Consider the following 24,938-nt stretch of genomic DNA (forward strand, 5'->3'; position numbering starts at 1 on the left):
ATTAACTACAGGTTATCAGACATGTCATTGCATTAACTACAGGTTATCAGACATGTCAGTGCATTAACTACAGGTTATCAGACATGTCAGTGCATTAACTACAGGTTATCAGACATGTCAGTGCATTAACTACAGGTTATCAGACATGTCAGTGCATTAACTACAGGTTATCAGACATGTCATTGCATTAACTACAGGTTATCAGACATGTCAGTGCATTAACTACAGGTTATCAGACATGTCAGTGCATTAACTACAGGTTATCAGACATGTCAGTGCATTAACTACAGGTTATCAGACATGTCAGTGCATTAACTACAGGTTATCAGACATGTCAGTGCATTAACTACAGGTTATCAGACATGTCAGTGCATTAACTACAGGTTATCAGACATGTCAGTGCATTAACTACAGGTTATCAGACATGTCATTGCATTAACTACAGGTTATCAGACATGTCATTGCATTAACTACAGGTTATCAGACATGTCATTGCATTAACTACAGGTTATCAGACATGTCAGTGCATTAACTACAGGTTATCAGACATGTCAGTGCATTAACTACAGGTTATCAGACATGTCAGTGCATTAACTACAGGTTATCAGTAGTAAAGTGCATCAGTCAATACAAAAATAAAAGCTTTTATAGAACATTAAGGCCTATGGCTGCTTAGTCTGCAGATAAAACAATGAAAAAGGCATAGTAGCCCCTATGGCAATTTGATGATGATATAGGGCATGACCTACTGTATATTTAGCAGATACCAATAATAGCCGATAAAGATACATTTCCCATTATCGGCCGATCATTTATCAGTTCAGAATATATATCTTGCATCCCTAAAAAACAGTAATGTTTGATAATGTTTGAATAATGCACTGACATGTAGAAATTCCTCTTTTCTACCAAGGTCTGGCAAGTCTGTGTGGGGCTGTTTTCAGAAAATACCCAATTGAGTTGGCTGGCCTCCTTCAATATGTGACCAATCAGCTAAAAGCAGGAAAGAGGTAAGTAGCTCCAGACCAGAGCAATCTAGTAAGAGAGTGGGGTCAGCGCAGGACCAAAATGTGTGACTCAGTAGCCAATGAATAGCCAGGAAGGGGTCTCGAGCTACTTTTGAATGCTAAAATAAAGCTGATAATGTACAATTTGATTATTTAAACATCTGACCCTTTCAAAGTACGTCACAAACTGACCATTTTAATGCAACTCGACAGCGCTGCTTAATCCAAAACCTTACTTCCGGGAACTCTTGAGAGTAAAAAACTGGTCCATTGGAGAGAATGGAGATGTTGCGACTCTTCTACTGTATATACATGATTCTGCTCCAGACCAGCAAGGCACTAGCATATGACTGGCTTGCAGGATATGTTGAGTCAAAGAACCAATCCCATTGGTGTGTAACTCCAGTCACTGGGTTAGTCATGTGACCCACCGGTTGTGAATCTCATTACAACCAAGCTCCAGACAACAGGAGAAGAGTGACTACATACACAGTATCCAGCAATAATCCGTTTTAAACTTCCATTGGTTTTGGATAAGTAATCACATCTTCATGCTGCCTTGATCTAACCTAACCCCAAACCTTTTTGGATAAACAATATTTTGTTCAACAGATACTTTGATAAACCCCATAAAACAAGATGACCGCAGCGGTTGAGCCTGAAATATCAGGCTGTACAACAGAAACGGCAACGACTGCCAATGAGAATGAAACCTTGAGTATAGTTGTGGGTTGAAGTAAATCTCCCAGGGAAGCAATAGAGTACCACAGGGATGACATATTTTTGTAGGCTTTATCCAGAAATCGCCGCCATTTGGTTCGTCAGTGGAAAAGTCTATGGGGTTTTAGAATGGGGATTTCATTTAAATGCATAAAATAAGGTCTGTGGTTAACAAAAGTTTATGGGACCACGAATTTGGGTTCAGCATTATACTCTTCACAAACGTGAATAACTTTTATGCCTTTAGAAGTGTTTTCTAAAAATCACGTAAAAAAAAAAATGCATTTACATTCCAAAAGTCATAGAAGTTATTCACGTTTGTGAAGATTATCCTGCTGAACCCAAATTCGCGTTCCCATAAACTTTTGTTAACCACAGACCTTATTTTATGCATTTGAGTGAAATCCCCATTCTAAAACCCATTCACTTTTTTTGCTGACCAACCCGGAAGTATACTTCCGGACTCATTCCCGCGGTTCTCTATTATACCACTTTTTATACCTCCGCCAGCAATAGCCAGCCCGGAGGCATTATGGATTCGGGTTGCCCATACGTACGTCCGTCCGTCCGATGTTCGTTAAACGCGATATCTGAGGAACGCCTTGATGGAATTCCATCAAATTTGCCTCAAACGTCGACTTGGACTCAAGGATGAACTCATAAGATTTTGGTGGTCAACGTTCAAGGTCACTGTGACCTCATGAACGGCATTCCCAAGTTCGTTAAAGCGATATCTCAGGAACGGCTTTACGGAATTTCTTCCAATTTGGCTCAAACGTCGACCACTTAAGGCTAGGGAGGTTACGATATTTCGTCCCATGACATTTCGCGATATCAAAACGTGACGATATGTGTCGTGGAGATGAAAAACTATATAGTGAGAAAAAGAACCTGTGAACAACATGCTGCACTGACTGATCTGCATTCTCTATCTTGTCCTTGCTTGTGAAATGGGGACTAAACCGACGCTCATTAAATAACCGACAAGATTAAACGCGCTATTTATAGACTAATGCATTCCCCTGGCTGGCGAAGTTTGCGCAACACTTATTCACGTTTCCCTGTGCGGGTTATCCCCATGCGGACCGTGTGTTTCAGTGGATCACAGCAGGGCGCACTGACTGTATGTCTGCCTCTGCCTGCACTGCACATGAGGGGGAGAAGGACGAATGCTGAACTGTAACACTAGCGTTAGGTGGTTAGCCTAGGCATGCTAGGTGTTGTCTGACAGTATTAATTGGTGTGTTTTCATAACAGTAGGCTACCAGACCATCAGCTCAGTGGGACAGGAGGGGTGAGAGTTTGGGTGGAGCTGGGCTGTGTGACTGGTGGAAGAGAACCTCCTTAGTTGGGACATATGTTTGACAATGTTGTTGTAGTTCCTGTGGCTACTGTTAGTTATTATTGTTATACTAATACTGATAATTTTCATATGTCTCTATTGGCATACCTACGTGGAACATAGCCTACTGATTCAGCCCAGAACACAATTCATGCATCATTAGGCCTACTGGATGTTTGGGAACTTGAGAGTGAAAAAAGAATTCAGTCAAAAGATTGTTTTTTGCTTTAACCCCTGCTCAGTAACACCTTGATGAAATTTCTTCGCATTTGGTTCAAACGTCAGTCTGGACAGAGATGCATGTCGACTGCTTGTTGGCGGAGGCATACATAAACGGGGCGGTTGTTCTAGTTTATTATGGCGAGATAAATCCTTACTAAAGAGGAGGCCATGGCCAATCCCATCAAGGATCTTTAATCCAGGTAATTCATCCAAACCACTTAAAGTCAGTGCAGAAGGTTGGAGCACTCTGGCGCACATATCTTCTGAATAAAACAGCAAGAGCAAAACTTTTGTTCAGAGGGAGGAAAACATCTAAGAATGTCATTATGGCCAGTCAGAATCAGAACTTAATTCCGGTCACCATTAGTAAGGGTGCTTTCACACTGGGGATCCGGGACTGTTTCCCAGCACACTTGTCCCCAAACTGACCCCAGGTCCGGTGTGTTTGATGAGTGTGAACATTCCGTTCCATGCCCGGGTGTGGAACAGCGAACCGTGACAGGGGGTCCAACTGAAAAGGTGGTCTGGAGAATGCTTGGGCATGCCCGGGGACGCAACACTTGCGAATGTGAACGGCAACTGTACCGAACTACATAGACAACACACGGGCGAGGATACACTCCAGGCGTAGTTAATGACGCAAGTGTACTCTGCAAGTGTTTCCGAGCACAGAAGAAATTTCTCATGTGAAAGCTGACCAGCAGGGGAGAGGGCGGGCAATCATACTCGGGCACGGAACCAACGCAATCATTCCCAGTGAGATAGCACCCTAAATGAGCTGAATCTGCAGATGACGGCGTTGTCACAGAGTCTGGCCAAAGCACGAGGATAAAATGATGACCTCATGACTATGAGACACATACAGATAATTAGATAAACTAACAAATTGTGAAGTGGAAATCATTTTGTTGATGTTGAAGTTGCACAAACAAAGCTCTGCTACAGTATGCCACACTGTGCAAAGTTTTGTCCTGAGTCAAAATCCTACTGTGTTGCTGAAGGCATTGTGCATAGACTCGATCATTTAGTTTTGTTTGTTTTGGAGCGACAGCCCAACGCTGCCAATATAAGCTGTTTCTAAACAGGCAGTGAACTCCTGCTCTTAACCACACCTTAGTCAAATGGGCTGCATGTTTAGAACCAATTCTCCGTTTTGAGCACACTCCGCGAGTGCGGAGCATCTACCACCCAGGCCCTAGTCCAACCTCCACATTGCTGGCACTGCCGCTCTAGTTGAGCATGTCGCAGCTTATGCTCCGGCACCGTGAAGGAGGCAGGCGGGAGGGGGTGTTGATGACGTGCTAAGCGAGCACATACAAACCATTAAATGTGCCCGTGCTATTTAATAATTTCATGAACGGACACGTGGCTGGATTATTTGGAAGAGAGCCAAATTGGTGAGTAAACAAATAGACTAAAAGTTTAATCGTTTATTTTCTTCCAACTGCCAGTTTGAAAATTTAACAAGGAGATGATAACTGCACATTAGGCTATTGGGTGACAAGTGCCCGGTAACGTTCACGTATATTAATTAATCGTTCGGCATATCAATGAATGAAACAGCAAACTCATGATCAGCGAGTGAGGACACTCAGGACAGCCACAGCAAGGTGGGAGAGATGAGAGAAGCAACAGACTCTCTCAACGGATGGGGGTGACTGAACTTAAACTTAAAGAGCGCATGCTCTTTAAAGTGGAAATTCGTTCACCAGAAACACATTTTCATTCTGAGCTTTTAAAATTTGTTTTTGCAGAGCTTCTCCCTCATGTTTAGAAAGTGATTAAGTGGTTTATTGAGTCGTGTCTAGCAGGCTAACTGCGGGGGATAGTCGGACCTGATTCTACGGTTATAATCCACAGTTCATGTTTAGAAATGATAGTGACTTATACAAGCTGCTGGTTGCTGGTTTTATCAAATGTAAAGGATACTTGACTTTCTCTTAAATGTCCATCTCGTGGCTCAATGAGTGAGCTCTTTTTAAAATTGTGTATTTCTGTTGTGAAGCATCACTACAGACTTCTTTCAGAATTTTCCACCCACTCCCACCTGATTTCCTTTCAAAAAGGTGGCTTTGATAAGTTTCTTCAAAACATTTTATGACTTCAGATATTTGATTAGATGTCAAAATATTGTCACAGTCATGGGGTGTGTGTGTGTGGGGGGGGTCATTAAGTTGTTCTCTCTGTAATGGCGGCAATCAGCCAATGGTGAATCTCAGATGAGCCTCGGCCCACAGGGGTTTGAAAATGGCATGGAATGACATTCTGTCCTGTAGAAATGTTACCTGCTGTTCGCTGTCTGCTCTCTTTCTGTGCTCCTGTAGCCATCATTGCTTGTTTCATGTGCCCACCCCCTGCAGTTTTGACCTGCTGATCCTGAAAGAGGTGGTGCAGAAAATGGCTGGCATCGAGATCACAGATGAGATGACCTCAGAGCAGTTGGAGGCCATGACTGGAGGGGAGCAACTCAAAGCAGAGGTACAGACCCTAGTACAGTTAACTTTCCTTAACGCAGTCTCCCAAGCATCTCCAAGATCCCCATCATGACCTGGACCAGTGCTGTGGCAGCCCTCAGGGCCATGTCATTAACGATGTGGTTGTGTTCACAGGGTGGCTACTTTGGCCAGATCAGAAACACTAAGAAGTCATCTCAGCGTCTGAAGGATGCACTGCTGGACCACGAATTGGCCCTGCCACTGTGTCTTCTAATGGCCCAGCAACGCAACGGCGTGGTTTTCTTAGAGGGTGGAGAGAAACACCTCAAACTAGTGGGCAAGCTCTACGACCAGGTATACAACCTCCCTCCATATTTTTCCATTATTCCATTAAAATGATGTAGCAACAAATAATGTCATCACTTCTTCGGGGTCATGTTTCTATCTGAACATGGCATCTTAAGTTCTTTATTTCCTCAGCAGAGATTGTAAACAAACTGAAGTAGTTGCGCACATCCAACAAGCTTAAAAGCAGATGCAGGAACCAAAAACAGCAGCAAACAAGGAAGAAAGAAGATCCGCACGGCTAATAAATAATCAAAAGGGAGCTACAGTGTGCGGACATTCTTTCTTCCTTGTTCTCAGCAGAGATTGTGAAATTAAAATTGACTTCACAGCTTCTAGTGCCGCCATGAAGATCTAATACTCTATAAAAACATTACTGTTTTAATCAATAAATTATCATCAAGGTAACAATGATGACTGTGTGCAAAAGTTGCCCAGACATTGTATCAGAAAACAGGATTTCCGTCTGCCAATGAGTGTCGTTGGAAACCAATTCAAGTCAGCATGAACTACTTTGTAAACCAATTTAGCTTGTCATTTTGTAAACAATGAGGACTTTTATTTCAAGCAAATGAGAACAGAAAACATCTCTTGAGACGGCAGTGATTAACACATTATACATAAAAGAGGTTATCTCTGGTTGTGTGATTTAAGGTTCATGAAAATATTCTTACTGTACATTCAGACCGAATGCGAATCCGCAAACTCACACGGTGAGACCGCACACAAAGACAGTGCAAGCGTGCTGGTAGACGAACGAGAATGACGCGGCACGAACGACGAGACACCCGCCTCAGTCTAAATCCTTTGGCCTATGGCGGATAAATCATGCGGCCAAACCCGAAGGAGTGAAGCTATTTTTGCGCTCAGTCTGAACATACACTCAAGGCTGGACAATATGGGCGAAAGCAAATAACTTATAAAATATGACATCACGATATTCCTGACCAAACACCACGACATTGACACTATGGCAACCCCGGCAATTATGATGTCAGCATAACTCAGTACTAAAACACTCTAAAACTATGTATGACATATGAACAGTCTTGAATGTTTGCTCTCATACATTTATGTAAGCTAAACCGTAAGATTAAGGGAAAAAACAGTAGGTTCCTTTTAGGCTGTGCACAATAGTTATTAAGATAATTGTAATTTCATTTTGAACCTTTAAGGAAAGAGGTGTTTGCTTAATAGTACCGTAATTTCCGCACTATAAGCCGCAGCAGCAAAATTGCCTGTTTGTTACATATATAAGCCGCACCGGACTATAAGCCGCAGGTGTTTTAATGTTTTTTTTTTCCATAGATAAGCCGCACCGTTATATAAGCCGCAGGGCCAAAAAACGGGGAAAAAGCCGCGACTTATAGTCCGAAATTTACGGTACATTATTAGGGCTGAATAGGAAATAGCAAATGACAGATTATCCTATTTTGGTTTCCTACAGTGTCACGACACGCTGGTGCAGTTTGGTGGTTTTCTAGCCTCCAACCTGAGCACAGAGGACTACATCAAACGCGTTCCCTCCATTGACATCCTCTGCAACCAGTTCCACACGCCACATGACGCCGCCTTCTTCCTGTCTCGGCCTATGTATGCCCATCAGATTCTGGTGAGTTGACTACTTTGTTGTCTCTGCTAGGGCCTCGGTGTGTAATGTCACATCCTTCCGTCTTACACAGCACTGCACTGGCAGGTCATTGCAATAATCACGTGTACCACCTTTTCATCATGGAGAGTTAGTGAACTAGAATTTTTTTTTACTACTCACCAATTTGCCTCTGCACAGTCCAAGTATGACGAGCTGAAGAAAGCAGAGAAAGGCAACCGGCAGCAGCAAAAGGTACACAAGTACGTGGCAGCCTGCGAACAGGTGATGGCCCCAGTGCACGAGGCCGTGGTGTCCCTCCACCCGCCCAGGGTGTGGGAGGACCTCCGCCCCCAGTTCATCGCCACCTTCTGGTCCCTCAGCATGTACGACCTGGCCGTGCCAACCTCTGCTTACGAGCGCGAGGTCAACAAGCTCAAGGCCCAGATCAAGGCCATCGAGGAGAACCCAGAGATGGTGAGTAGTTGGTGCACAGCAAACACCACTCAGCCTACACTAATGCATCAATCATTATATTTGTACATCTTACATTTGGCCATTTAGATGATGCTTTATGGCTTGCGATTAGTGCAGCAATAGAAGTAGCTTTGCTTTCTACATCACGAAAAGCAGACAATACTAAGGACTGCAAGGATCAGAGGCATATCACCCCTAGAATATACCTGATATCTTAGATTTAAAAGGGGAGTGCTAGGAAAATGTGTAAATTAAGGAGAGAAGGGACTACTAATTTGGAGAAGGCTCTTAATGGGATAGTTCGGATTTTTTGATGTGGGGTTGTATGAGGTACTTGCCAATAGTATGCCGTATGCTATATGTGGTACCAGTTGCAGTTTGAAGAAATGGAGACCATCCCAGTCAGGCAAGTAGAGCTGTCTGCTGAGTGTGAACAGGGTCACGAGCAAAAACGTAAAAAAAAAAAAAAAAAAGCTTCCATACTGCTCACCTGGCGTAATCCAAGTCTCCACAAGCCCTGAGATGCCAAGTTGACTTGAAAATACGTCATTTACACCCTGTGAGGTGAAATCGGCACTGTAGCCACGTGCTCCTTGCCCTCCCCCACTTCTGTTAGCACACCTGCTACAGTGCAGATTTCAGCTCAAAACAGGGTGTAAATGATGTCTTTGCTTGTGACCCTGTTCACACTCAGCAGACAGCTCTACTTGCTGTTCACACTCAGCAGACAGCTCTACTTGCTGTTCACACTCAGCAGACAGCTCTACTTGCTGTTCACACTCAGCAGACAGCTCTACTTGCTGCTCACACTCAGCAGACAGCTCTACCTGCTGTTCACACTCAGCAGACAGCTCTACTTGCTGTTCACACTCAGCAGACAGCTCTACCTGCTGTTCACACTCAGCAGACAGCTCTACTTGCTGTTCACACTCAGCAGACAGCTCTACTTGCTGTTCACACTCAGCAGACAGCTCTACTTGCTGTTCACACTCAGCAGACAGCTCTACTTGCTGTTCACACTCAGCAGACAGCTCTACTTGCTGTTCACACTCAGCAGACAGCTCTACTTGCTGTTCACACTCAGCAGACAGCTCTACTTGCTGTTCACACTCAGCAGACAGCTCTACTTGCTGCTCACACTCAGCAGACAGCTCTACTTGCTGCTCACACTTAGCAGACAGCTCTACCTGCTGTTCACACTCAGCAGACAGCTCTACTTGCTGCTCACACTCAGCAGACAGCTCTACTTGCTGCTCACACTCAGCAGACAGCTCTACTTGCTGCTCACACTTAGCAGACAGCTCTACTTGCTGCTCACACTCAGCAGACAGCTCTACTTGCTGCTCACACTCAGCAGACAGCTCTACTTGCTGCTCACACTCAGCAGACAGCTCTACTTGCTGCTCACACTCAGCAGACAGCTCTACTTGCTGCTCACACTCAGCAGACAGCTCTACTTGCTGCTCACACTCAGCAGACAGCTCTACTTGCTGCTCACACTCAGCTCTACTTGCCTGATGCGGCCAGTCTCCATTTCTCCAAACTGGGACTGCACAGGCTGCACTCTACTACCGTAATTTCCGCACTATAAGCCGCACCGGAGTATAAGCCGCAGCAGCAAAATTGCCTGTTTGTTACATATATAAGCCGCACCGGACTATAAGCCGCAGGTGTTTTAATGTTTTTTTTTTTAATTGTGTTTTAATGTTTAATTACCATATGTAAGGGTTCATGCACAGAGGGGATTGTCGGGAAAGAGATGGCTGTTTGAGGAAGCTCCCATTTATTAACATTTCAACAAAACAACATAACACAACACCACCTGTGTTTTTTTTTACAGTGCACACAGTGTCCGCAGTGTGGTGAAAAGAGGGCAAGAGAGGAAATTAAAACAGAAGTGGATTTATAGTTAGAAAGAGTGCTAAAAAAGAGAGATTTTTTTTTTTTTCAAAAAAAATCTATAGATAAGCCGCACCGTTATATAAGCCGCAGGGCCAAAAAACGGGGAAAAAGCCGCGGCTTATAGTCCGAAATTTACGGTACATGTTTTACACCGACTGTCGGCAAGTACCTCATACAACGCCACATAAAGAAATCTAAACCATCCCTTAATGATTAGAGAGGGATTTGGTTATTACCTCATATTGTGGCAGTAATGGAAGTTACAACACTGTTCCATTATACTTAATAATAATAATAATAATAATGTTTATTTGTATAGCACTTATCAAAACCAACATTACAAAGTGCTTAACAATGAAAACATAAAACAACAATAAAAATGTAGTGTGTGAAAAATCAGGTAAAAAAGCAGGCAGTAAAACACGATACATGAGAATAAAAGTAGACTAGATAAATAATAAAATAATAAAACAAAGTTTATAAAAAAAAGGCCTTTCTGTATAAATGAGTCTCAAGAAGTGATTGAAAAGACGATATAGATTTGGCAAGCCAGAGTTCCTCGGGCAGGTCGTTCCACAAAAAGCGAAAGCTCTGTCCCCTTTAGCTTTTAAGCGCGATTTGGGAACAGTGAGTAGGTTACTGCCCGAGGAACGCAGACTGCGCACTGGATGGTAGGCAGTCAGCAGCTCAGATATATATTCTGGGGCTAGGTCATGAAGGGCTTTAAAAGTAAGAAGTCACATTTTTAAATCAATCCTAAAACAAATGGGTAGCCAATGTAATGTCTGTTACTTAGATTACAAGTCCTTGTCAGTGTTGTGTGTTAGTGTTCTTGTGGTTTCCTTCCTCTGTAGCCTTTAAATAAGAAAAAGAAGGAGAAGGAACGCTGCACCGCCCTGCAGGACAAGCTGCAGGAGGAGGAGAAGAAGCAATTGGAGCATGTGCAGAGGGTCCTGCATCGCCTCAAACTGGAGAAAGACAGCTGGCTGTTGGCCAGTAAGTACCCCAGGGTCCATGTCAATCAGTGACATTCAGGAGCAGGTTTTTGGCTGGTTAATGAGGGTACCAGGCAGCAGGGGGGAAATCATGCACAATCTTGTGTAGAGCTATGGGTCAGTTGTGTCAGGAAAATGGTGCATCACCCAGACAGAAGTTGAGGCTAGATGATAGAAAAGTACGTAGAATTCTATCATTGACTGTTATACCTGGTATTAACATGCATCCAGATTGTGTTCAAATAGAATAAAAAGGTAAAATGCGGCATTACAGAACCAATCACCCAAACCAGTGAAGATAGTCAGAGAGAGACACATTTGACCATAACAAAGTGAAAATTCAGTTCCTCCCAAAAGCACATATGGCAGCTACAATGAATAGAAATTAACATTCACACAGTAAATACAGAGAGCACATGCAAATGAAACAGCTGGCAGTCAGCTTGCAAAATATTACAGGAGGAAATATGTACTACTTGGCAAGTGACAATATGTATTTTACAAGGGAAAGAGAAATCCAATGTTGATGTGTATACCAGAGTTGTCTTGTATATCTGGACTAGAGGTTAACTGACATGGGTTTTTCAATGGCCGATGCCCGATATTTATTTTGCCCATATATAATGCTGATATACATGTATATATTGCCTTGTACCATAATTATATATATATATATATATATATATATATATATATATATATATATATATATATATATATATATATATATATATATATAGTACACCCACATATAGTGTATATAAATGGAATATGTATGTATGTATGTATGTGTGTATATATATATATATATATATATATATATATATATATATATATATATATATATATATATATATATATATATATAGTATATGAGAGCTGCAACGTGGGACCCTCGGGCCTGACCAATACGCGGCTGGGCTTTTTCTTTTCTTTTTTTTTTATTAATAGATCCGGGCCGGGGTCGGGCCCGTTTCAATAATTAAATAGAATAACATTGTATTACTCGCTTAATTTTACATTTACACAGCAGAGCACAGTCAGACAAAGAGGAGTGCACAGACAGTCACACACAGACCCTCACATGACGTTAGTCTGCCATTCATACTCATGTCATGACATGTAGCTTTCCGCTCAGTCAGCGTGCTGTGTCAGTGTGTAAAAAACAACAAAACAAGCCGTGTGTGTCCGTCCATGTACAGCGGACAGCTCCCGCACAGAGAGAGAGAGAGAGTCAAATAGAGAGACAGGCAGAGAGGTTGCAGGACGGCCGCGCCGCAGCACACTGAACAGAGAGAGAGGGAGAGATGTGTCATTGTATGGTAATATTGGGCTCGGGCCAATTCATTTCATAACTCATCCGGGCCTGGTCGGGCACGGGCCTGCATGTCACGGGCCGGGGAGGGCTCTATCTCTAATATATATATTAGAGATGCGCGGATGAGCTTTTATGCCATCCTAATCCGCGTGTATGCATGAACCGTCCGTCCGCCATAAATCCGCGCAAAATATTTCATACTATTTATAGATCCGCACCCGCCATGCACCCGACATTTCACAACGCTATAAAAGGCGCGAACTTACGGTTTCTGCTGCCGTTGGTGCGATCGCTGCAGTCCAAGACTCCAAATAAACTTCCATGCTGTATTATGTCCAGTCCACCACTTGCCCTCATGTTGTTTACTCGGCTAACGCTATAGCTTTATGTTTAGTTTACTGGATTGCCTCATTGTATTGGGAAAATACGAACGCGTCTTCTCTTCAAACACGTTTTCAGCGGAGACTCCTTTTTGAGGGTGACATAATTGACTATTATATGGACCAAAAGTGGAGCCTAGCGACCTAGCACATGGCTATTGTTTTGTTTACGGCCGTGGGTCCTTTGGGCGATCTACAATAGGCGACTAAGAATGTGCCTGACGAAAAATGTAGCTTAAAATACGTTCATAGACTAGAGAATGTAATTCATATTATTTTTCCTCATTAATGATACATCGTTTCAACCGCCCGCAACCCATCCGCTATTAATCAGAACGTTTATTTTTATGATCCGGCCTGCCAGCGGGGCGGGATATCCGCGGTCAGCGTGGTTATAACTGCGGCCTGTTCATCACTTATATATATATATATATACAGTATATATATATATATATATTATATAGTACACACACATATATATATATATATAGTACACACATACACAGCAATAACAGTTGATAACGCAGTTTGCGGTGTTTTGCTCATACAAACACTGCAGCAACACAGATAGAAGTTAGACAGTACTGTGTGTACAACTGATTTAATGAGACACAAAAAGACGTGCTAATAAACAGTATTTATTACTACGATTTTAACTACTGTTGATGCACGGAGCAGCCATCTTGGTCTTTGGAGTCGGGGCAGAGAAAATCCGAGCACAGGTTCACCAAGGTTCCTTCACCATCAGAGCTCATGACTTTTGAAACGTCACATTCCCAGCTCCCAGTTTAAATGGAACTGCCCATAATGCACCTCTTCTTACTGACAGAATCCACGAAGAACGAGACCATAACAAAGTTCCTTCAGCTCTGTCTCTTCCCTCGATGCATCTTCTCCGCCATTGATGCTGTGTACTGTGCCCGCTTTGTGGAGCTGGTCCACCAACAGAAGACACCCAACTTCTGCACCCTCCTGTGCTACGACAGGGTAAGATACACATTAAGACGACAATGATACTAACTCAGTGGTTCTCAACCTGTGGTACGCGGGGCTCCCTCCCTCTCATACTTTCATATGGTGGTCATTTCTGAGGTCATTTCTGATCTAAGTAAACCACATCTGTACAGCAGTTTTTTTAAAGCTACAAAGTGCTGTGATGAAGGGAGGTCTTGCTCCAATATGGCCTGCTTATCAGAATAGAAGTGGTACAAATATGCATAGAAATAATAACACTTAATAAAAAGTTAAATCCACTCAACAGTTCAACACAAACTCAAGTGCACCATCAAATTAAAGACAAAAAAGGACACCTAATAATAACTGCCGGCTCATTAAGGCCCTTCCTGTAAAATTCAGAAACATATTGATCATGAAGATCTTCATCACTCGCTCTGTTGCTAGTTACGATGCCTAATGGTTAACTGTTGTACTGTGTGCCTTTGATTGACATGCGATGTTGTGTTGCTCCGCAGGTATTTTCTGCCATCATTTACACGGTGGCCAGCTGCACAGAGAACGAGTCTCGCCGCTATGGACGCTTCCTCTGTTGCATGCTGGAGACGGTGACCCGCTGGCACAGCGACCGCGCAGTCTATGAGAAGGTGTCCGGCTATCTCTCCAATCTTATTCATTTATTTGTTTTCCATCCATTTCCATTTCCTGATCTACACATGGAGTGTAATAATGGGTCACCGTGTAAGTTGAGTTGGTAATTGGTAATTGTAATTCTTTCTCTGTGGTTGAAGGAGTGTGGCAATTACCCCGGCTTCCTGACCGTCTTCAGAGCCTCAGGCATGGATGGAGGGAACAAAGCAGATCAGCTGGATTACGAGAACTTCAGGCATGTGGTGCACAAATGGCACTACATGCTGACTAAAGTGAGCCTCCACCTTGTTTAGAAATCTTTTTTTACACAAATTGACTTGTGAAAATTCTGCGCAGATATTAACATTAAGCGCTCTGTGGAAGGAAGGTCAGTATTTCTCAGTAATCATGTCCTCCATCCCTGTACCATCCAGGCTTCAGTCCACTGCCTGGAGACTGGAGAGTACACCCACATCCGCAACATCCTCATCGTGCTCACCAAGATCCTGCCCTGCTACCCAAAGGTCCTGAACCTGGGCCAGGCACTGGAGTGCCGCGTCCACAAGATCTGTCTGGATGAGAAGGAGAAGAGGCCTGACCTCTATGCCTTAGCAATGGGGTAACAGCATTGTGTGCAGTTCAGCTCTCTGTGGAGCATACAGTGTTGTAAAAGTAACGTGGCAACATGGGGAGTTGATGTCCCTGAAAAGGACATCTGTCTAGTTTGCTTAACCTAGTGAATTTTATGAGGTTGTATTATGGTACAAGGCGAGATTGTTATGGGTGTCTTTATGCCTATGCGACGGCCATGGGCAGAGGCATTATGTTTTCGAGGTGTCCGTCAGTCCCATTCTCGTGAATGCAATATCTCAGGAACACCTTGAGGGATTTCTTACAATTTGGCACAAACATCCCCTTAGACTCAAGGATGTACTTACTACAATTTGCTGCTCAAAGGTCAAGGTCATTGTGACCTCACCTAAGACGTTTTTGGCCATAACTAAAGAATTATATAAATATATCCAGAAATATGTCAACAAATTCAAAGGTCAACTTCTTTGTGACATCATAATGTTTTGTTTACCGCTGTAGCTCAGAAAACAATCTCGGCTCAGTCTACAAAAACAGTCAAAGTCAAGTTGGAGTTTACATCCATGTCTGTCCAGACTCATAAATAAATCTCCACTACATATATTTTAGGAATGAGCGGGACTCGTTCATAACGTCAGTACTCGAGTAAAGTTTCCGCTGTTCAGGTACTCGCCCCACTCCCCACCCCTTTATAAATGGTCTAGATCTACGCACGCATCGTCATGTGGATCTGGCAGCATGAACTGCACGGGCGTCAAGTCAGCCAGAATGTACAAGTACGTCATCCGCTTTGGTGCTTTCAAAATAAAACACTTATTGTAACGTAACCTTATTTATTTTGAGTAATGCGTTACAGCCACAGTTTCACGCCATATAACATCACGAGTATTTTGATACAAGGTTTGCTGCTTTGTTTATTGAAATACCATTTTCTCCTCCAACGTGCATCAATAAGCTATTTACTTTTGTTTAAGTAACATTATTTTGAAAGTTTTAACCGGAAGTTTCCCAGCTCATCCCGAAAATGGTGACTGGAGATATACTCCCGAAGGAGACGGATGCACGCTTCTTCATAGCGCCCGATAAAACTCATTCAAAATGCACTAGTTTACTGACTACACTGTCGTTTCCTATAGCGTTAGTCACAAGAAATGTGGAAAAAGAATCCCTTTTTGGGAGACAATCGCTTCATGGTGATCACTATTTAGCTGCAGCTGTAACGTTAATCATACTGGTCAGTTTTCACTTTTTGGCAGAACACCGGATCTTGTAATCCGTGGATTTACGTTAGTGTAACAGTGATCATATAGTAAAATGGATGATACTGGACAATGGACATGTATTGGAAATGAGCCTTCGCTTGTTTCACAACACTATTGTCTGCTCCGAAAAAGCGCTAATGCCACCCATCCAACCATTGGAGATACTGTCTGAGGTAGGCTTTAGTTTAGAGATGTTAGCTTAGCGTCACCTATATCACAGTCAGTCCCTCTCCTCACAAAAAATGCTCCAGGTCATGCTTTTTCTATGCAAAAATGCAAACGTTATGTGTGAACAGCCCCATACACAGCAGATTACCCCTGCTCCGTCATTACCATAGTAATCACACAGCCATCATCACACCTACCGTAGTTAAAACTAGAAATAATTTGATAATTAAAAAGTCAAGTTGCCGTTTACATCCCGGTCTATCCAGACTCAAAATATATGTAGTGAAGATTTCTTTCTGACTCTGGACAGATGGATGTAAATACTGTATATGTAGTGAAGATTACATCATCATTTTTTGGTTTTGATCCCACATTGTGAGATGTGTGATGATTTTGGTCAGTAATGATGTCACAATGTCTATGCCATCAGTGATGTCACTCGAGCACTCAATGATGTCATTTCAATCATGAGAGACCAGAGGGTAGAGTTTTAACAAGCCAGCTTTATTCAAGAATGGCAGAGCGGCATGGCGACTAGTTCTTTGGCGTAATGACTCCGCGCTAAGTAGGGATGGGCGCGAGTACTCGGGTACTCGAGCACTCGTTCATAACGTCAGTAGTCGAGTAACGTTTCTGCTGTTCGGGTACTCGCCCCACTCCGCACGCCTTTAAAAATGGCCTAGAAGATCTATGCACGCATCGTCATGTGGATCTGGCAGCATGAACTGCACGGGCGTCAAGTCAGCCAGAATGTACAAGTACATCGTCCGCTTTGTTGCTTTCAAAATAAAACGCTTATTGTACCTTATTTATTTTGAGTAATGCGTTACAGCCACAGTTTCACGCCATATAACATCACGAGTATTTTGATACAAGGTTTGCTGCTTCATTCGTTGAAATACCTTTTCTCCTCCAACGTGCATTAATAAGCTATTTACTTTTGTTTAAGTAACATTATTTTGAAAGTTTTAACCGGAAGTTTTCCAGCTCATCCCGAAAATGGTGGCTGAAGATATGCTCCCGAAGGAGACGCAGACTTCTTCATAGCGCACGCCCGATAAAACTCATTCAAAACTTTGCAGTAAACGCTAGTTTACCGACTACACTGTCGTTTCCCATAACGGTAGTCACAAGGAATGTGGAGAAAGAATCACTTTTTGGGAGACAATCGCTTCATGGTGATCACTATTCAGCTGCAGCTCAGCAGCTGTAACGTTAATCACACTGGTCAGTTTTCACTTTTTGGCAGAACACCGGACCTTGTAATCCATGGATTTACGTTAGTGTAACAGTGATCATAAAGTAAAATGGATGATACTGGACAATAACCTGACATTGCTGGACAATGGACATGTAGGCTATTGGAAATGCATTTGCTTGTTTCACAACTTGTCTGCTCCAAAGCGCTAATGCCATCCATCCAACCATCGGAGATAGGTAGGCTTTAGATGTTCGCGTCACCTAATATCACAGTCAGTCCCTCTCCTGACAAAAAATGCTCCAGGTAGCGCTTTTTCCATGCAAAAATGCAAACGTTATGTGTGAACAGCCCCATATACAGCAAATTACCCCTGCTCAGTCATTACCATAGTAATCACACAGCAGACCCCCCCCCCCCCCCCCGCGCGCGCGCGCGAGTGCTCGAGCACTCGTTCATAATATAAGGAGAGTACTCGAGTATTTAAATTGCTTGAAATGCCCATCCCTAGCGCTAAGATGCCTCTCTTGCGGTGAGAGAGGGCATCTGCTCAGACTAGAATAGAGAATTAACCCCCCCGTAGGGGATTCTTCGACCCACCCACCTCCCCAGGCCATCACCAATGTCTTGACTCCTGAAGAATCCCCTACGGGGGGGGGATTCTCTATTCTAGTCCGAGCAGATGCCCTCTCTCACCGCAAGAAGAGAGGCATCTTAGCGCGGAGTCATTACGCCAAAGAACTAGTCGCCATGCCGCTCTGCCATTCTTGAATAAAGCTGGCTTGTTAAAACTCTACCCTCTGGTCTCTCATGATTGAAATGACATCATTGAGTGCTCGAGTGACATCACTGATGGCATAGACATTGTGACATCATTACTGACCAAAATCATCACACATCTCACAATGTGGGATCAAAACCAAAAAATGATGATGTAATCTTCACTACATATACAGTATTTACATCCATCTGTCCAGAGTCAGAAAGAAATCTTCACTACATATATTTTGAGTCTGGATAGACCGGGATGTAAACGGCAACTTGACTTTTTAATTATCAAATTATTTCTAGTTTTAACACTTGTGCACTTGGGTAATGAAGTATCAAGAAGTGATTGTATACCGGATATGGGTTTGTGTGCCGTTAGTGGTTAGTCTTTGATGTGTTGTAGATGATTTTAAGACATACTGAGAGCAGTCGATAATTTTTAGTTAGTTCTAGAGGGGTCATATTTTTATGGTGTTGATCTAGAAATTATTAAATAAAAAGAAAGGATTCTGCACACTTAAATCCATGCAGAAGCTTCACTTTAATTGTTAATCCAGAGCCTATTAAAAACTGCTTAACAAGATGTACTTGTCAATGCCACACTTACAGATGGACACTGATCACCACATGTGAATGTCCACGCTAGTCTTTATTTATAGGATAGGGGAGTATTTTTCTTTGACTCTATGATGGCTTAGATCAGAGGGATATAGATAGGCTCTCATGATTTCCATTTTGTGGAAAATACCGTCGGCCTTAACCACTACTCTGTACGTGTGTGTGTGCGTGCTGGCAAACCCTGCACTGGTCAAACTTATGGCTGACTTTTACTGTCCGTGTGAAAATGACACTTGTTGCACTGTGTGAAGTTATCTTGAAGTTGCCTTGTGCAAACCCTTTATGCGTCTTGCAGTTATTCAGGTCAGTTGAAAAGCCGGAAGGTGCACATGGTCCCTGAGAATGAGTTTCATCATAAGGACCCGCCAGTGCGCAGTGCCACCCCTGCCAGTCAACAGAACGGCCCTGGCAGCACAGGCAAGCCCGCCACCAGCACAAGCAAGACAGAGGAGGCGCCGTCCGAGGATGGAGGTGGAGGTGAGTGCAGAGGAAATGGCAATAACATGCATCCTTCCAAGAGCGGGAGTAATGCAACAGTAGGACTGCAACAAATGATTATTTTCATTATTGAATCATTTATAGATTTATTTATTTTTATTTGTGAATCTGTACCCAGCAAAGGTTTGATATTTTTACTTGATAAATGACTAATATGATTCATCAGTTATCAAATTTGTAATGGATTAATTTTCTGTCGATCGATTATTCAACTAATTGTTTCAGCAGTTGAATGCATTACTCTCCAGTGGAGGTTTATTTCAAATGGGAGAACCTGTTATTGAGTCATTCTGTTTCAGATGCATTGTGTTTCAGTGCAACTGTTGTATGCATTGGGTTTACTTGCTCTTTTTTAAGTGTGATCCTGGCCTAGTTGGCATCTGTTTTATGTGTAACATTTGGCCCAAATCTAATAAGCATGTCACTAATTGTTCTATCAGACATTGTGCTCATACAGTTCATGCTTCATTTTTACACAGATCGGGGCAAGGATAAATCTCAGGGGACCGCAAAGCCAGTGAACAAAGCCACAAGTACAGCAGCCAAAGTGACCACCAGCAATGGGAATGGTGCTCTGACCAGGTAGGCTTAGAACAGGGTGAGAATATGCTCAACTATCTGAACATCATATCACCTTTTTTTTATATATTTTATTTTGCAATTTTCAAAACGTAAAACCGAAACAACAACAAAAGGCTCAGACAGAAAGAAAAAACAAACAAACATAGTTCACATTCCAATACTACAGCTTGGCACTACCAGCCACGTAAGGTCCCCATGTGCCTGCAAGAGATGTGCGTGGGATCCCACGCAAAGGGTCCATGAGAAGTCAGTTATGCGAGTCACGTATCGCTATTAACCTCATCCAAATAGGCCAGAAACGGGTCCCAGATAACCAAGAACTTCCCAAGAGAATTTGTTCTCAAAAACCGGAGCCTCCATACGTATAACCGAGATCATGTCCGTCAGCCACAGCTGAAAAGAAGGTGTAGAGGGAGACTTCCACTCCCTCAGAATGAGTCTCTTGGCAACAGTCATTCCCTGCGTCAGAGACTGTTGTATAGCCGTAGGGAGGAGCAGAGAGGATTCCGAGCAGCCGAAGATGGCGAGTTCCGCCTCCGGCTGAAGGGTTGTTCTATAGGCCTTAGAGTACCAGTCAAATATTTTGGCCCAAAAACCAGATAATGAAGCACAAAACCAAAAAGCATGGGACAATGTACCCTCTAACACCTGACACCCATCACATAGTGGTGAGACAGAAGGGTAGATCTTGTGCAATCTAGACTTGGAATAATGGAGACGGTGAATGACTTTAAATTGGATCAGCTGGTGTCTGCTGTTAATTGAGCAGAGTTGGACCACAGATAGACTCCTGTCCCAAATAACTTCAGACAATTCAGCACCAAGTTCCTCCTGCCATGCCTCTTTAATCCTCTCAGTGGGGGCTCTGATGCAGCCATCAAATAAACACACAAATCTAGAAATAAGATGCCTGGAGTGGGGGGGACTCGATAAAACATAATAACATTTTCATTTGGGAGAACTTCAAAGTCACGAATCTTTGATCTAACATCATTTCTAACTTGTAGGTATCTAAACCAGTGTGTGTTGGGCAACTCAAATTTCCTCTTCAGAAGATCAAAGGATGCGAAATGACCATCTATGTATAGGTCTCTGATGGAAACCAGACCCTTCTCACTCCAGGCATGATAATTTTTGTCTGACCATGGAGCTAAAAAAGAATGATTAAAACAAATTGGTGTGTGGACAGAAACAACCGGTAGATTCAGAAAACCCCTAACTTGATTTAGAATTCTGACAGAGTTTTTCACAATAAAACTTAAATTCCATGAAGTCCCAGGCTGCTCTTGCTTAGAAAATAACATAGCTGGCAGAGAGGAGTTGGCAATAGAATTGGCCTCCATTTTCAGCCACAGGGGGGCCCCGATAATTTAATTGCTAGGGGTCCCTTGCCGCCAAAACATTAGGGCCCTGACATTGGCAGCGCAGTAGTAGTGTCTAAATACAGGTAAGGCTAGTCCTCCTTCAGATTTGGGTTTATGGTTCTTATAATTCCATATGTAGGACAAAATTATGGAGTCCAGTTCTTTGAAAAAAGACAACGTAAGAAAGATGGGAAGATTTTGACACAGATATAGGAACCTAGGAAGTGAAACCATCTTAACTGAGTTTATACGACCAATCATAGACAGAGGCAAGGTTTTCCAGTTTTCTATACATTGTTTAAGTCTTGAAACAAAATCACCAAAATTCAACTTAAATATAAGTTTAGGGTCTCTAGGTATGGTCAAGCCAAGATAAGTGAGGTGGTCCTTTGCCAATTTGAATGGGAGATTTTCAAGGAAACCAGGAGTAAAGACATCAGTGAGAGGCATAAAGTCGCTCTTTGTCCAGTTAATTGTGTATCCAGACGAGAGGGGGGATCGATGTTTCTGAATTATGTAGGTATACTATTACATCGTCGGCGTACAAACTAATGCGCGTCTCGATACCCCCGACCTTTAGGCCTGCAAGGCTTGGGTGGCTACGTATTTTTAAGGCAAGAGGCTCGAGTGCAACGGCGAAGAGGGCCGGCGAGAGAGGGCAACCCTGCTGGACCGAGTGAAGTAATGGAAACCTGGTTGACTTGTCACCATTGGTTATAACTGAACATGTTGGACTAGAATATATGAGTTTTACCCAGGATATAAATGAATCGCCAAACCCGAATCTGTGCAGTGACTCAAACATATAAGGCCATTCAACCTGATTGAACGCCTTCTGTGCGTCGAGTGATAAAATCGCTGCACCGCTGGTCTTACTGTGGTCTGCATATATGGTGTTTAGGAGACGTCTGACATTGAAGAAAGAAAACCTACTCGGGATGAACCCTGTCTGGTCAGGATTAATGATTGATGACAAATATTTATTTAGCCGGGTAGCCAGCGTTTTAGTGATTACCTTTCTGTCAACATTTTGGAGTGCTATTGGTCTATAGCTGGCCAGGTCTACTTCCTCTTTCCCCTTTTTTAAAATGAGGGAGATGTTTGCTTCATACAATGTTTTGGGCAAGACTTTGTCCTTCTTAGAGCAAGATGTCATTCTGAGGAGCAGTGGGGCAAGGATGTCACCAAACGTTTTGTAAAATTCAGCACAGAATCCATCCGGGCCAGCTGCTTTGCCTGATGGAAATGATTTAATGGTAGAAGTTATTTCCTCAAATGTAAAATTAGAGTCTAGGTTCTCCCTGGCAGTGTCACTCAGTTTGGGTGTTTCTAGAGGGTCAAAAAAGTCATTCAAATCAGACTGGGCGGGATTGCATTTAGATGAGTAAAGTTCACTGTAAAACATCATTTATCTCCTTGGGGTTGGTCAGCAGGGCACCTCTCTTTGATTTGATGGATAGGATTGACCTGGAGGCCTGGGCACCCTTAAGCTGTCGTGCCAGGAGCCCCTCTGGCTTATCTCCCAATTCAAATTGCTTTTGTCTCAGTTTTAAGAGGAGAGTGTTTATCTGACCGCCCAGGATGCAGTTATATTCATATTTTAGCTTCAATATCTTATTATAATCTTCAGGGGATTTTGAGACCTGGTATGCCGCTTTGAGGGTGGAATGAGCATTTTCAGTCTCCAATAGTCGTCCCTCTCTCTGCTTCTTCGCAGCGGCTTCATATGAGATTATATCTCCGCGATGACAGCCTTTAATGTTTCCCATAGTGTGGAATCTGAAACTTCACCCGTTCACCGTTATCGTTGAACTCCATACATTTTTTTAATTTGGTGGTCATATATTCTGTAAATTTTCCTTCAGCGAGCAAGGAGGGGTTGAAACGCCAAGAGTACATTTGTTTGGGAAGAGAGATTTAGTGACATCGATAAGGGGCTATGATCGGAAATCAATATATTATGGTATTTCGTATTGTTGACATGGTAGATTAATTGGGAATCTATTAGGAAATAGTCTATTCGGCTATAGGATTTGTGGACACGAGTAGAACGAGAAATCTTTGTCGTAGGATAACATCATATCACCTTTGAGGTGTTGGCTATGACATGCTTCTGAAATTGGACATTTGGCCTTACCCAGTATTTGATGTGTTACAAAGACTACGAAATTCTGTCCCTTTGCAGCACCAAAGCTGTTAAAGAACGGGACGACAAAGAGAAGAGCGGGAAGGAGAAGAAAGAGAAAAAGGACAAGACTCCAGGCAGCACTCCAGAGACAAAGGGGGAGAACCGCCGCGAGAAGCACAGAGACGACAGAGCAGGCAAGGAGGGTAAGGAGAAGACGCCCAAGGCAGACCGGGAGAAACTGAAGGCCGACGAGAAGAGCGGCAAAGAGGACAAGACCAAGGCCGGCAACGGGGAGTCCAAGGAGCCATCCGGGGGGGGCGACACCGTCAAGGAGGCCAAGAGCAAGGAGAAGGGAGACAGGAGCGCCGCGGCCGTGTCCCTCAAGTCGCCAAGTGCCAGACCAGAGTCTGCCGAATCTGAGAGGGGTGAGCACACTCTTTCTGATTGTCTGGAGATCTATCGAAATATTTGAACACAGATTATTTGAAAGCTCAAATGACAACTAATTTAAATTTTCTTGTGTTTTGCAGATCACAAAAGACGAAAGCTCGACAGTCACACTTCACCGTCCCACTCTTCGTCCGTTAAGGTTAGTATGGCCTGAGGAAGGCTGTGCCCGTTTCTTCTCTATCTGCCGGAGTGTTCCCAGCCGTTCTACGTTCCAGCAGCCCTCAAGATCACCAAGGAGAGTTGTCGTACATACAGGCGTGGCATCTGGAAATCCCAACCGAAACCATGGGAGATGGAAAGCATTCCATGGACATTAATGTAATATTTTGCTGAATTGGGGGGAAAACCTTCAAGGACTTAGCCAAGAGAATAATGTAAATATTATTTTCATATTGAAATATTCCTATATTTTCATATAAATGAAAGCAGTCATAGTGCCTTGGGAAGATTTTTTTTAATGCATATCTATTTTTTGCTTTTTTGAGAAGAATATTCACCTGAAGTACAAGAGCTTGCCAAATCAGGAGTTCCAATGGCAAACTAAAAAGAAGAGTTTCCCCCCCACTAAGATTTTTTTTTTTACTATTTAAAATAGTATCAGATGTTTTGTTTTTGTTTTTTCTTCTTTTTTCGGCGAGCTGAGAAGATATCCCCGTTGAAGTGCTGTGAAGTATTTTTGCTATTCCTCAATATGCCGGCATCCAGCGCAGAGTAGGATGTGTCCAGAGAAACCCTACCTTGCTACAGAAGCGCCTTCCTGCTGCAGCCGAGTCATCTGTACCCCTTCTAATGTCGGCGTGTTCTGACCCGCCTTCGCCCCGACTCAAGCTGCCGGGCCCGACAACGCTGTCCTCACCACGACCAGAACCTCAGCATCCCCACTACCTCCCGACACGCACACATCGCAAAACCACAGCCACCAGCAACTGAGGCCGACGGAGAAAACGAATGTCGCAGTTTTTGAATCAGCCAAAAACGGAGAGGAAATAAAGCAAG

The 24,938-nt window shown here is 43.2% G+C and overlaps 1 protein-coding gene across 2 annotated transcripts in view; it reads left to right on the forward strand.

Moving 5' to 3' along the window:
• The window catches only part of thoc2 (THO complex 2), a 90,300-nt gene that overhangs the window by 52,957 nt on the left and 12,405 nt on the right, over positions 1-24,938 (forward strand). For both annotated transcript variants that reach the window (XM_083637509.1, XM_083637510.1), the window contains exons 19-32: positions 914-1,010; positions 5,652-5,769; positions 5,901-6,080; positions 7,519-7,683; positions 7,861-8,136; positions 10,893-11,034; positions 13,561-13,718; positions 14,204-14,332; positions 14,477-14,608; positions 14,750-14,934; positions 19,216-19,397; positions 19,898-20,000; positions 23,550-23,917; positions 24,023-24,081. In XM_083637509.1, coding sequence (XP_083493635.1) covers positions 914-1,010; positions 5,652-5,769; positions 5,901-6,080; positions 7,519-7,683; positions 7,861-8,136; positions 10,893-11,034; positions 13,561-13,718; positions 14,204-14,332; positions 14,477-14,608; positions 14,750-14,934; positions 19,216-19,397; positions 19,898-20,000; positions 23,550-23,917; positions 24,023-24,081 — 2,294 coding nt within the window. The remainder of the gene's footprint in view (positions 1-913; positions 1,011-5,651; positions 5,770-5,900; positions 6,081-7,518; positions 7,684-7,860; positions 8,137-10,892; positions 11,035-13,560; positions 13,719-14,203; positions 14,333-14,476; positions 14,609-14,749; positions 14,935-19,215; positions 19,398-19,897; positions 20,001-23,549; positions 23,918-24,022; positions 24,082-24,938) is intronic.

The sequence above is a fragment of the Poromitra crassiceps genome (assembly GCF_964638095.1).
Source record: "Poromitra crassiceps genome assembly, chromosome: 1".
NCBI lineage: Eukaryota > Metazoa > Chordata > Actinopteri > Beryciformes > Melamphaidae > Poromitra > Poromitra crassiceps.